General features: G+C 45.3%; 1 protein-coding gene across 2 annotated transcripts in view; it reads right to left on the bottom strand.

The window, feature by feature from the left end:
- Positions 1-8,314: 8,314 nt before the first annotated feature.
- The window catches only part of LOC120380952 (agouti signaling protein), a 129,397-nt gene continuing 123,261 nt past the window's right edge, over positions 8,315-14,450 (bottom strand). For both annotated transcript variants that reach the window (XM_039498891.1, XM_039498892.1), the window contains 2 exons: positions 9,687-9,748; positions 8,315-8,525 (listed from right to left, as the gene is read on the bottom strand). In XM_039498891.1, coding sequence (XP_039354825.1) covers positions 8,349-8,525; positions 9,687-9,748 — 239 coding nt within the window. In that variant the 3' untranslated portion in view covers positions 8,315-8,348. The remainder of the gene's footprint in view (positions 8,526-9,686; positions 9,749-14,450) is intronic.

Raw genomic sequence — 14,450 nt, 5'->3', positions numbered from 1 at the left:
ATGGTTACTTGAGCTAGGTTTGATCAGATATAGCAAAGCTAGCTTGGGTATTGCCTACACATGCCGCAGTCACATTCCTGATTGCAATGTAGACATAAGGGGGAACAGCCCAGCCGGTGAATGAACATCCTCCACTGCCCTGCACCTTAGCCATTTGTTTACACCAGTGCAAAGTGAATGCAGTATTGCTGTCTGGTGATATTGGGGTCCCTTTCTACCTGTCTCATGAAAACTTGTCTCCTGAGGTTGGCAATACTATAGAATGGAAAGTGGATGTCAAATGCTATGAAGTCAGAAGGGTGGCACGTTGCACGCACCTTGCACTGGTTTAAATAATACCACGAAGTGGGAGGCAGTGGTGCATCAAGCGGGTTCTGTATAAACCAATCTGGCAATATATCTGCCAAGATTGATGAGAGGTGACACAAATTTGTTGCATCCCAGTTTCCGCAGCCAAAGAATTAGCAGCAACATAGAACATAGAAAAGTAGAGACTTTTTCAAAGCCATGCAGCTGGATGCAGCATGGGAGAGCGTACCAAAGGGAAGAGGAAATTGCTGGAAAGAAAAGCTGAGTCATCTCCCAAAATCATATTCTCTGGAACTGTGGTTCTCAACCAGGGGTATGCATGCCCCTGGGGGTACACAGAGGTCTTCAAGGGGGTACATCAACTGATCTAGATATGTGCCTAATTTTACAGAAGGTTACATAAAAATCACTAGTGGTCAGTAGAAACTAAAATTTCATACAGACAAAATGAGAAAGTCAGCAATTGTTCAGTAACAGTGTGCTGTGACACTTTTGTATTTTTATGTCTGATTTTGTAAGCAAGTAGTTTTTAAGTGAGGTGAAACGCAAGACAAATCAGACTCCAGAAAGGGGTACAGTCATCTGGAAAGGTTGAGAACCACTTCTCTGGAGTATACGAGCCTTGTTCCTCATATTTCGCTTAGCCTCCAACTTCTGTATCAGCTTCAAACTTGGCTACTTTGTGCTCAATACCCTCTACCAAACTGCATGTAACAATCCACCTAAAACAGTGTCCTGGAGTAACTGCCCCTCCACCTTGAAAATAGTCCATTTGTGGCTCCCCACTAGTTTTCCATTGAGCAACCTCATTTAACTCTTCCCCAAAACTGGCCAAAAACTCTTTGAAAAGCCATACTTCGCTCCTTCTACTTGGCACGGCAGAGATCTTGAAAGACCTCCAGAAGAATTTTCAAGCACAACTTCCTTGCCTGCCCCCTGCATCGGGGACAAGATTCTCAGCAGGTGTAAATCAAAGGAGCTAGGCTGATTTACAGCTCTAACCCTCTGTCAATCGACAAACGTTATCATCCATGTGTCTTTTCAAAACATCCCACTCTGGTCTCTTCATTTTATGAATGAGGCTCCTCCACCCCAGAGAAAATGGCATAAAGTTCCCTCCTCCCTGTTTAAAAAAAACTCTTCAAACAGAACATGGGAATTAATTGCTAGGTATGTGTTTTATTCATTTCCATACTCTATAAATGCTCATTCAGTGTGAGCAGTTGCTGAAAGAGTAATGTAATTAAGGCTGATACAATCAATACTATTAAATTGTCAAGTTCATTTGTGCCATTAATAAAAACAATCAAGCCGCTATTTATTTTGTCTTAATGACTGTAAATACTTTGTTATAAAGTATGCATACACACACACACAAACAACTATGCATGAGATATGAGCCTTTACCTTTCCACTAACCACAAATAAGCAGCTATAGATTACAAGGTTAGAATTCCATGTTTGGGTTTTGCTAGAGGTGGTAAAAATTTTCAACTGAAAAATTTTCCTGTTAGAAAATGTGGTTTAATTTACATTGAAAATATGAATATAGACAAAAATGTTTGATTTTTCCAGCATTTAAAACAGAAAAATTGTTTCGTTTCAATTTGAAATATCATTTCAGTTTTTGGAAACTCAAAAAGTTTGGTTTTCGGTTTTCAGTTTTTGAATTTTTGTCTCCCTTTCTCTTTTTTTCACTCCCCCCCCCGGAAAAATGGGATGAAAGGTAAAAGAGTGTGTGAAAGTAGGGGATATCCATTTTAATACTTATTTACTGTTTTTCAATTTTCGAAAGTTAGAAGACAGTAAGTGTGTGAAAATGAGTAAAGCCACTTTTCACGCTTTAACTTTTTTCATAGGAAAAACGGTGGCCTTTCCAATCAGCTTTAGGTTCTGGGGAGATCATAAATCAGCCATCAGATTTTGTATGTGAAACCTCAGCCTCCTTGTTGAAGCCCTGGATGTTCTCTACTTTCCCTGTTTTCCATCCTTCCATACCAGTGTATTTTGTATGGCACCCATCATTCTTTAGGCAATCAGCCACCATCCTTCAGCCAAAGGGCCACATGGATTCCCTTCAGAGCCATTAATGTGCATCCTTAATCCGCCCGAAGGGGCACCGTGGAGAGACATAAGGCCCTCTTTCCACCTCCACTCCCATATCGCTACACCCCCAATGTGGACTGGCCTTTGAGTACACTGTAGCTGTATATGGGTGTGGGCTGCTGGAAGTCTCTCCTACCCTTTCTTATTTTTCCAGCACTTCTTGGTTTCATTTTGGGAAATATACCTTTATGGCACCATACAGTTCCTTTTTTAAAAAAGAGGATTTTTTGAAACCATTTTAATTATTTTATCCTTTGGGAATCATTAAAAATAAGTGAATAAATATAGATTTCATGTCTTTCCTCATTTTTAGAGGAAAATATGCATTGTTTTCCAGTTAGTTTCTAACCCTGCCCTTTTGTGGAAATCTACACTGAAGAGTATTAAAATGTAAATTAAAGATATAACAACAATCAAGGAGCACATGCATGTACATTTCTTTATCAAACTGGTGTCTATGCTGCGCTGTGAAGATACTGCATAGCAAGCTGGTGCACTGTGACATCCCATGTGCACCCTGCTGCAGTGCAGTGGAAGTCCTGCAGTGTAGCTTGGCTAACTACTCCTTGAAAGCGTAGTGAGCCAAGCTGCACTGCAGGACTTTCACTGCACTCTAGCAGTGTCCGCACGAGATGTTACTGCGTGGCAAGGTAGTGTGCTGTACATTCAGATCCTGGCTTGCTGCACAGCAACTTCCTGTGTAGATATGGCTTTAGTAAAGGTTCTGGGTGAAGGCTCTGACAAGTTCTCATTGTATCTGAGCACTGCACTCAAAAAAAGCATTTTCTTTGCACTCCACATTCCAAAATGTCATCTGACCATTACTGTGGTTGTAATGGCCAATTAGGACATTTTCTTCTGGTCTGTGGGAATACCATTTAGGGACATTATAGGTCAGATTCTGTCAACCTTACGCGGAGTAGGTCTGTGGCAGAGTAAGGTACTCCTCAACCTGGATTTGGCCCTGTGTGCCTGCATCTAGTATGTATGTTTTTTCTGGACTCCCTTTTTTCCATGCCCAAATTTTGTATAGACTCCTGAATCTGTACATCTGATTAAAAGAAACAACTATGAACATTTTAATAGACTCCAACCTTGCAAGATTTATGGCAGCCAGCAGGCGAAGGAATGCACCCTGGGGGTTGGTCTGTCTCTGTTTAACCTCTCCTAGGTTTTTCTCTTTTTTAACTTTATAGAGAGACAGATTGACAGACTAATCACCTGCTCTCCGTCAACATCTGTCCTGTGTCTTGAGCTCTGGGTTTTTAAGTTCGGGTTGGGAGAGGGAGGCAAACATTTATGTGCAGATGTTGCCAGGATGTCTTCAGAGAGCAGCTATGTCTTTCATGTTTTCTCTGATTGCCATAGAACATCGTTCAGCCCTGTATTTGGCAATAATTGGCTGAAACAAAGTAATATTACCCCTGTTGGCATCTAGGCAGAGAATGAGCAGATGTAGGCATAGGACCCTCTCCAGGCTGCTGTCATATGCTTGGGGAAAGCAGGCATGGCACGAAGGCGAGGGTGAGGAATGCTGGACGGACCTGCATTCTGATATAGCAGGCTGACAGATTGCTCATACAAGCACTTCGGGGGGGGGGGGGGGAAAGCCCTGGTAGTGTTAGTTGGGCCAATGGTACCAGTGGTCCGTTGATGACTGTCAGTGTCCATGAGAGGAGGGAAAGGGCTGCAGAAGAGAGACAAAGATGTGGAAGACATAGAGTCTGCAGTCAGAGAAGAAAGCGGGTGGACATAGAGAGCTGAGGTGGGGTGAAGACCACCCTCAACATTAAAACCAGTTTCCAGCCCTGCTCCCACTCTCCCCACCATGACTTCCCAGGTCTATTCTTGATGATATGGGGGAGGATGATCCCCCACTGACAGCATTATGCTGCTGAGTGTCACCAGAAAAGACACGAAGACTAGGAAGATCTCTAAGATCAAAAGCTAAACAGGAGTTCCCCATACGCTGAGCTACTGCTGGTAAGTAAGATCCCCAGGAGTCTGGGTGCCCTGGAACTGGCTGTGCTGGTGCTGAGTAGTGTCATAACGCTGCCTGGTCCTAGCTCGGAGGATAGGACCAAAACCATGTTATATCCTGGCTTTACTCCAAACTCCCTGGGCTATACTCCATGTGTGGAGAACTGACTGACCCTAAAGCCTACACTTACAGCATAGTATCCTGGTTCTAATATAACATGTGGTGCTATCCCCACAGGTAAACAACATGGTGCTGTGGTAAGCAGACTGTGAAGAGCTACAAAGGGATCTCACAAAACTAGGTGACTGGGCAACAAAATGGCAGATGAAATTCAATGTTGATAAATGCAAAGTAATGCACATTGGAAAACATAATCCCAACTATACATATACAATGATGGGGTCTAAATTAGCTGTTACCACTCAAGAGAAAGATCTTGGAGTCATTGTGGATAGTTCTCTGAAAACATCCACTCAGTGTGCAGCGGCAGTCAAAAAAGCAAACAGAATGTTGGGAATCATTAAGAAAGGCATAGCTGATAAGACAGAAAATATATTGCCTCTATATAAATCCACGGTATGCCCACATCTTGAATACTGCATGCAGATGTGGTCGCCCCATCTCAAAAAAGATATATTGGAATTGGAAAAGGTTCAGAAAAGGGCAACAAAAATGCTTAGGGATATGGAACGGTTTCCATATGAGGAGAGATTAATAAGATTGGGACTTTTCCGCTTGGAAAAGAGATGACTAAGGGGGGATATGATAGAGGATTATAAAATCATGACTGGTGTGAAGAAAGTAAATAAGGAAGCATTATTTACTCTTCATAACACAAGAACTAGTCACCAAATGAACTGAATAGGCAGTAGGTTTAAAACAAACAAAAGGAAGTATTTCTTCACACAACACAGTTAACCTGTGGAACTCTTTGCCAGTGGATGTTGTGAAGGCCAAGACTATAACAGGGTTCAAAAAAGAACTAGATAAGTTCATGGGGGATAGGTCCATCAATGGCTATTAGCCAGGATGGGCAGGGATGGTGGTCCTAGCTTCTGTTTGCCAGAAGCTGAGAATGGGTGACAGGGGATGGATCACTTGATGATTACCTGTTCTGTTCATTCCCTCTGGGGTACCTGGCATTGGCCACTGTCAGAAGACAGAATTCGGGGCTAGATGGACCTTTGGTCTGACCCAGTGTGGCCATTCTTATGTTATAAACACTAGGTCCCCTGTTGTGTTAACCAAACTTGTTTTAATGCGGCCAGTTTCATACTGTAGATGGACTCTGACAACCTAGGGCATTCAGCCCGAGTCCTCCTCACAGACACTTGCAGCCTGTGGTGAGATGTCACATTTCTGAAAGAAACAAATCTTCCTTGAACTGGAACCTGTTCCCCTTCAGTTCTGTTTTAATATACAAAAATGAGGGGGTTAGTTAAACAAAAGTTAAAAGGTACAGTGACTAAAGTGAAATCCCTGCAAGTTGCATGGGCCCTTTTTAAAGACACCATAATAGAGGCCCAACTTCAATGTATACCCCAAATTAAGAAAAACAGTAAAAGAACTAAAAAAGAGCCACCGTGGCTTAACAACCATGTAAAAGAAGCAGTGAGAGATAAAAAAACTTCCTTTAAAAAGTGGAAGTCAAATCCTAGTGAGGCAAATAGAAATGAGCACAAACACTGCCAACTTAAGTGCAAGAGTGTAATAAGAAAAGCCAACGAGGAGTTTGAAGAACGGCTAGCCAAAAACTCCAAAGGTAATAACAAAATGTTTTTTAAGTACATCAGAAGCAGGAAGCCTGCTAAACAACCAGTGGGGCCCCTTGACGATCGAAATACAAAAGGAGCGCTTAAAGACGATAAAGTCATTGCAGAGTAACTAAATGGATTCTTTGCTTCAGTCTTCACGACTGAGGATGTTAGGGAGATTCCCAAACCTGAGCTGGCTTTTGTAGGTGACAAATCTGAGGAACTGTCACAGATTGAAGTGTCACTAGAGGAGGTTATGGAATTAATTGATAAACTCAACATTAATGAGTCACCGGGACCAGATGGCATTCACCCAAGAGTTCTGAAAGAACTCAAATGTGAAGTTGTGGAACTATTAACTAAGTTTTGTAACCTGTCCTTTAAATCGGCTTCGGTACCCAATGACTGGAAGTTAGCTAATGTAACGCCAATATTTAAAAAGGGCTCTAGGGGTGATCCTGGCAATTACAGACCGGTAAGTCTAACGTCAGTACCAGGCAAATTAGTTGAAACAATAGTTAAGAATAAAATTGTCAGACACATAGAAAAACATAAACTGTTGAGCAATAGTCAACATGGTTTCTGTAAAGGGAAATCATGTGTTACTAATCTATTAGAGTTCTTTGAAGGGGTCAACAAACATGTGGACAAGGGGGACCTGGTGGATATAGTGTACTTAGATTTCCAGAAAGCCTTTGACAAGGTCCCTCACCAAAGGCTCTTATGTAAATTAAGCTGTCATGGGATAAAAGGGAAGGTCCTTTCATGGATTGAGAACTGTTTAAAAGACAGGGAACAAAGGGTAGGAATTAATGGTAAATTCTCAGAATGGAGAGGGGTAACTAGTGGTGTTCCCCAAGGGTCAGTCCTAGGACCAATCCTGTTCAATTTATTCATAAATGATCTGGAGAAAGGGGTAAACAGTGAGGTGGCAAAGTTTGCAGATGATAGTAAACTACTCAAGATAGTTAAGACTAAAGCAGATTGTGAAGAACTTCAAAAAGATCTCACAAAACTAAGTGATTGGGCAACAAAATGGCAAATGAAATTTAATGTGGATAAATGTAAAGTAATGCACATTGGAAAAAATAACCCCAACTATACATACAATATGATGGGGGCTAATTTAGCTACAACGAGTCATGAAAAAGATCTTGGAGTCATCGTGGATAGTTCTCTGAAGATGTCCACGCAGTGTGCAGGGGCGGTCAAAAAAGCAAACAGGAGGTTAGGAATCATTAAAAAGGGGATAGAGAATAAGACTGAGAATATATTATTACCCTTATATAAATCCATGGTACGCCCACATCTCGAATACTGTGTACAGATGTGGTCTCTTCACCTTAAAAAAGATAGTCTAGCACTAGAAAAGGTTCAGAAAAGGGCAACTAAAATGATTAGGGGTTTGGAGAGGGTCCCATACGAGGAAAGATTAAAGAGGCTAGGAATCTTCAGCTTGGAAAAGAGAAGACTAAGGGGCGATATGATAGAGGGATATAAAATCATGAGTGATGTTGAGAAAGTGGATAAGGAAAAGTTATTTACTTATTCCCATAATACAAGAACTAGGGGTCACCAAATGAAATTAATAGGCAGCAGGTTTAAAACAAATAAAAGGAAGTTCTTCTTCACGCAGTGCACAGTCAACTTGTGGAACTCCTTACCTGAGGAGGTTGTGAAGGCTAGGACTATAACAATGTTTAAAAGGGAACTGGATAAATTCATGGTGGCTAAGCCCATAAATGGCTATTAGCCAGGATGGGTAAGAATGGTGTCCCTAGCCTCTGTTCGTCAGAGGATGGAGATGGATGGCAGGAGAGAGCACTTGATCATTGCCTGTTAGGTTCACTCCCTCTGGGGCACCTGGCATTGGCCACTGTCGGTAGACAGATACTGGGCTAGATGGACCTTTGGTCTGACCCGGTATGGCCGTTCTTATGTTCTTATGTTAAATACTCTGTCAGCCCGTCAGCCTCCATCCCCCCTCCCTCACACTCCCTGTAATGATTGACTTGTGGGCCACAGTGCTTGTTCCATGAGGTAAACCCCAGCGTTCATTCAGGTCTGGGGAACACAAAGCCAGCGAGAAAGCTTCAAAGACTCTATACTTCGCTTGCAATACACACGAGAAAAACAGGTTGAAACAAACTCTGGAGCAGTTAATGACAGAGTTCCAGCACTGCCTTCCTGCTGTGGGTTTAGCAGTTTGGGTTTCCTACTCGGCAGTAGCAGACAGTCTGAAAAAGCCGGCAGTGGCAGAAGGTGCAGACATCACAGCACGGGGGGGAGGGTGGCTTGCAGTTTTTCCAAGTAGCCACACAATTAGCTGGGAGTGTGGGCCGGGGCCTGCGGGATTTTCTTTTCTGGGTCTTTCTCTGCAAGACAGAAATGAAAACTTTTATTAACTCTACAGCAATCCTAGATCATGAATAAAGCATCAATATCTGAGGGTCGCTCATAATACTTTGCCCATCTACAATGTCTTTTTATGTGAAGATCTGAGAATATGTTTCAAACCTCACAACACCTCTGCGAAGTTGATATCAGCCCTGTTTTATAAACACAGAAACTGAGTCACAGAGAGGTGAAGTGAAACCTGGGAATAGAACTCAGGTTTTTTGGCCCCTAGACTGGTGCTTTAAGCACAAGTCTAACTGCCCCCCTAAGAGAGTTTGTCAATTTTTAGGGCTATATTTTTAGTCTTCTAAAATTATTCCATAATAGCAGGGTATAAAAACAGCCACCACCCTGCATGTAGGCATGTGCAAATTGCTAGTCAAGTATGTACCCAATTCCTGCATGGAAACCCCTATTTGCAAGAACAAATGCAAGTTTTTAGGTGAGCAAACAAAATCTCTTGCAAATCTTCTAGCCTACTTGTGGAGATATTTTGCAAATGCAGCTCCTCTTGTCTATGAGTCAATACAAGCAGAATCTTTCTGTCCCAGTATGCAAAAGGGGGGAGGCACCTGGGACCCCAAAGCTCCAGGTACATAATGAGCGGCATTCCCATTATTAACACTCAATTTTTTTCAGAGGGCTAAGACTGAGGGTAAAATTTTCAGAAGTGCCTATGTAATTCAGAAGCTTAAATCCTATTTACTCTGGCAGGGCTGTCCCTAGGGGGGTGCAGGGCCTGGGACATAAGCACCAAGTTTCTAATCTGCCGGGGGTGTGTGTGCTCCCTCCGGCTCTGCCTAGGCCCCACCCCCGCCTAGGCCCTTCCCCCATTCCATCCCTTCCCGTAAGGCCGTGGCCCTGCGCCTGCCAGGAACTGAGAACACCAGCGCCCGCAGCCTGCAGCCCCGGAGTTCTCTGTCCCCGTCAGGCGCGGGGCTGCGGATTGTCACTCCTACTGGGCACTAGGCGGGCTCTGCGCCTGCTGGGAACAGAGAACACCGTGCTCACAGCCTGAGTTCTGTGTCCCTGTCAGGTGCGGGGCTGCGGCTTCTCTCTCCTGCTGGCGCACATAAATGCCCCGGTGGGCACCACGTTGGGGACCACTGCCTTACAGTGTTAAGAGAATAGTCACGCACCTTGGATTCTTTCTTCTTCTCTGCCTCTTTTCTGCTTACTTTTCGGGATGTTTTGGTTAATTCTTCAAAGAGAAAATAAAACATAGCATGGAGTTAAGTGTGTATTTACTGTGAGGCATATGTGATTGTTTAATTCAAGCCTGGTCTACACTAGGCGTTTAAATCGGTTTTAGGAGCATAAAACCGATTTAACGCCACAACCATCCACACTAGGAGGCACCTTATATCGATTTTAATGGCTCTTTAAACCGGTTTCTGTACTCCTCCCTAACGAGAGGAGTAACGCTAGTATCGGTATTACCATATCGGATTAGGGTTAGTGTGGCCGCTGATCGACGGTATTGGCCTCCGGGCGGTATCCCACAGTGCACCAGTGACCGCTCTGGACAGCATTCTGAACTCGGATGCACTGGCCAGGTAGACAGGAAAAGCCCCGCGAAGTTTTTAAATTCATTTCCTGCTTCCCCAGCGTGGAGAGCTCATCAGCACAGGTGACCACGCACAGCTCATCAGCACAGTTAACAATGCAGTCTCCTGAGAATCAAAAAAGAGCCCCAGCATGGACTGCATGGGAGGTACTGGATCTGATCGCTATATGGGGAGAGGATTCAGTGCTAACAGAACTGCGTTCCAAAAGACGAAATGAAAAAGTATTTGAAAGAATTTCTAAGGCTATGACGGATAAAGGCCACAGCAGGGACTCAGTGCAGTGCAGAGTGAAAGTTAAGGAGCTCAGACAAGCCTACCAGAAAACCAAAGAAGCAAACGGAAGGTCCGGGGCAGGTCGAAAAACATGCCGCTTCTATGCTGAGCTGCATGCAATTTTAGGGGGCTGCGCCACAAGTACCCCACCCCTGATCGTGGATTCCGAGGTGGGGGTTGTAATCTCTGCCATGGCTGAGGATTATGCAGACGGGGAAGATGAAGATGAAGAAGAGGAGGAAGACCTAGCAGAGAGCACACAGCACTCCGTGAGCCCAGCATCCAGGAGCTTTTTATCACCCTGACGGAATTACCCTCCTCCCAGCCCTCACAAGCCACTATCCCAGACAATGACGCCATGGAAGGGAGCTCTGGTGAGTGTACCTTTGCAAATAGCAAACATTGTTTTTTAAGCAAGCCTTTTTTAATGATTGATTTGCCCTGAGGACTTGGGATGCATTCGCAGACAGTATAGTTACTTAGAAAAGTTTGTTAACATGTCCGGGGATTGAGAGGAAATCCTCCAGGGACATCTCGATGAAGCGCTCCTGTAGGTACTCCAGAAGCCTTTGCAGAAGGTTTCTGGGCAAGGCAGCCTTGTTCCGCCCACCATGGTAGGACACTTTACCACGCCATGCATGTAGCAAGTAATCAGGTATCATTGCGTGGCAAAGCATAGCAGCGTATGGTCCCGGTGACTGCTGGCATTCAAGAAGCATCCGCTCTTTATCTTGTTGTGTTATCCTCAGCAAAGTGATATCGTTCAGGATAACCTGGTTAAAAATCAGGAATTTAAGTAAGGGGGGTGGCCATTTTTCTACTGGGTTCGTGGACTGCAGCAGCTTAAAAAAAAACCTTTCCTGCACGTAGCGAAGCGGGGGGAGGGGAGGAGTGAAATGCCGATGATCTTTTTTGTGTTTGGTCACCGGTGATCTTCCCCAAGCTACCAGCCACACAGTGGGTGGGGGGGTGGGAAAGTTGTTGATTAGCAGGGAGCTAGCGTGGTATTAGCCATGCGTTGGGGGGGAGGGGTAAATCACCACAGAAGCCGAAAGACAGTGGCTTACCATGGCCGCATGCAAGCTGAATTCTGATGCCTGGACCTGTGTCTGTGAGATCTGTAACTCCAGAGCTGCAAGCACTCACTATTAAGATGAAAAATGCGACCTTGTAGGGAAATCACATGTGCTAGGTGAATAGTGCTGTTCACTGTGAAAGAGTATAACCATTGTTCTGTAAAATGTATCTTTCTAAATATTTATCTCCCTCATGCAGCTGCAAATTTTTCAACCATCCCTCCTCCATCCCAAAGGCTAGCACAGATAAGGCGGAGGAAAAAGAAGACGTGAGATGAGATGTTCTCGGATATTATGGAAGTTACACGCAATGAAAGAGCTCATCGGAATGAGTGGAAGGACATGGTATCAAATTACAGGAAAGAGGCCAGTGAACGTGAGGACAGGAGGGATGAACGTGAGGACAGGAGGGACAACCAAGATGAGAGGTGGCGGCAGGAAGACCGGCAGGAAAATCAGCGGTGGCGGCAGGAAGATCAGCGGTGGCGGGATGCAACTCTGGGGCTGCTGCGTGATCAAACTGACATGCTCCGGCGTCCGGTGGAGCTTCAGGAACGGCAGCAGGATCACAGAGTGCCGCTGCAGCCCCTGTATAACCACCCTCAACCCTCACCATGTTCCACATCCTCCTCACCCAGACGTGTAAGAACGCGTGGGGGGAGGCTCCGTGCACCCGCCCACTCCACCCCCGTGGACAGCCCAACCAGAAGGCTGTCGTTACTGTGAATTTTTTTTAATGGCCTTCTCCATCCCTCCTATCCTCCTCCCAAACCACACCCTTACTTCTCTCCCTCTTTTTATAATGAATTAATAAAGAATTCATGCTCTTTAAATGAGAGTGACTTTATTTGCATAAGTAAGCTGTACTCGAAGGGGGAGGGGGAGTTGCTTACAGGGACTGAGTCAATCAAGGGGGTTAGGTGTTCATCAACAAACACAGCAGTCACACTGTACCCTGGCCATTGATGAAGCTCGTTTTCAAAGCTTCTCTGATGCGCACCGCTTCCTGGTGTGCTCTTCTAATCTCCCTGGTGTCTGGCTGCGCGTAATCAGCGGCCAGGTGATTTGCCTCAGCCTCCCACCCCGCCATAAAGGTCTCCCCCTTACTCTCACAGAGATTGTGGAGAATACAGCAAGCAGTAATAACATAGGGGACATTGGTTTGGCTGAGGTCTGAGCGAGTCAGTAATGTCCGCCAGCGCGCCTTTAAACAGCCAAATGCACATTCCACCACCATTCTGCACTTGCTCAGCCTGTAATTGAACAGATCCTGAGCACTGTCCAGGCTGCCTGTGTATGGCTTCATGAGCCATGGCATCAAGGGTAGGCTGGGTCCCCAGGATAACGACAGGCATTTCAACATCCCCAACTGTTATTTTCTGGTCTGGGAAGTAATTCCCTTGCTGCAGCCGTTTAAACAGAGTAGTGCTTCTGAAGACGCGAAAGGCCATGAACCCTCCCTGGCCATCCCACGTGGATGTTTGTGAAACGTCCCTTGTGATCTACCAGTGCTTGCAGCACCATTGAAAAGTACCCCTTCCGGTTTACGTACTGGGTGCCCTGGCGCTGCGGTGCCAAGATAGGGATATGGGTTCCATCTATCGCCCCCCCACAGATAGGGAATCCCAGTGCAGAAAAGCCATCCACTATGGCCTGCACGTTTCCCAGAGTCACAACCTTTCGTAGCAGCAGCTTAGTGATTGCTTTGGCTACTTGCATCACAGCAGCCCCCACAGTAGATTTTCCAACTCCAAATTGATTCCAGACTGATCGGTAGCTGTCTGGCGTTGCAAGCTTCCACAGGGCTATCGCCACTCGCTTCTCTACTGTGAGGGCTGCTCTCATCTTGATATTATGGCGTTTCAGGGCAGGGGCAAGCAACTCACAAAGTTCCATGAAAGTGCCCTTACGCATGCGAAAGTTTCGCGGCCACTGGGAATTGTCCCACACCTGCAACACAATGCGGTCCCACCAGTCAGTGCTTGTTTCCCGGGCCCAAAATCGGCGTTCAATGGATAGAATCTGCCCCATTACCATCAGGATCTCCAAAGCGCAGGGGCCCGCGGTTTGAGATAATTCTGTGTCTACGTCCTCATCACTGTCATCGCCGCGCTGCCGTATCCGCCTCCTCCTCGCCTCGGTTTGAAGGTCCTGGTTCACCATAGACTGCACGAGAGTGCGCGAGGTGTTTAAAACATTCACGATTGCGGTATTGAGCTGAGCAGGGTCCATGCTTGCTGTGCTATGGCGTCTGCACAGTTCACCAAGCAAAAAAGGCGCGAAACGGTTGTCTGCTGCTCAGGGAGGGAGGGGTGAGGCTGTACCCAGAACCACCTGCGACAATGATTTTTGCCCCATCAGGCACTGGGATCTCAACCTGGAAATGCCAAGGGGCGGGGGAGGCTGCGGGAACTATGGGATAGCTACGGGATAGCTACCCACAGTGCAACGCTCCAGAAATCGACGCTAGCCTCGGACCATGGACGCACACCACCGATTTAATGTGTTTAGTGTGGCCGCGCACACTCGATTTTATAAAATCTGTTTTACAAAACCGGTTTATGCAAATTCGGAATAGTCCCGTAGTGTAGACGTACCCTTAGATATAGAACACTGTTTTTGTGCTGATGTCTTTACTGATAAGAAATAAAGTAGCTTCACTAACTTATCTTCTCGGAGCACAGTGTTTGTAAACTCAGGAAGCCCTTCTGTAGGAGCCATCCTTATATAAACATAATGGGTCTGAGCTCTGAGGCCATGTCTATACTACAAACTGTGATCGATGCAAGTTATATCAGCATATGGTGCCAGTTAGTATATTGCTTGTGTGCATTCATATCTGGCTGGTTATGTCAGCGCAGCATGTACTCACCAAGTGTGTTTGTCAATGAATAGTGCAGTGGCTATGTATCCCAGTGTGCAACTCGCCAACGTTTTGTGCACTGTCCTCTGGGAAATTTTTGCAGTGCATGGTGGGACAGAAACT

The sequence above is a fragment of the Mauremys reevesii genome, linkage group 13 (assembly GCF_016161935.1).
Source record: "Mauremys reevesii isolate NIE-2019 linkage group 13, ASM1616193v1, whole genome shotgun sequence".
Taxonomy (NCBI): Eukaryota; Metazoa; Chordata; order Testudines; family Geoemydidae; genus Mauremys; species Mauremys reevesii.
This window is presented reverse-complemented; position numbering and strand designations above follow the sequence as displayed.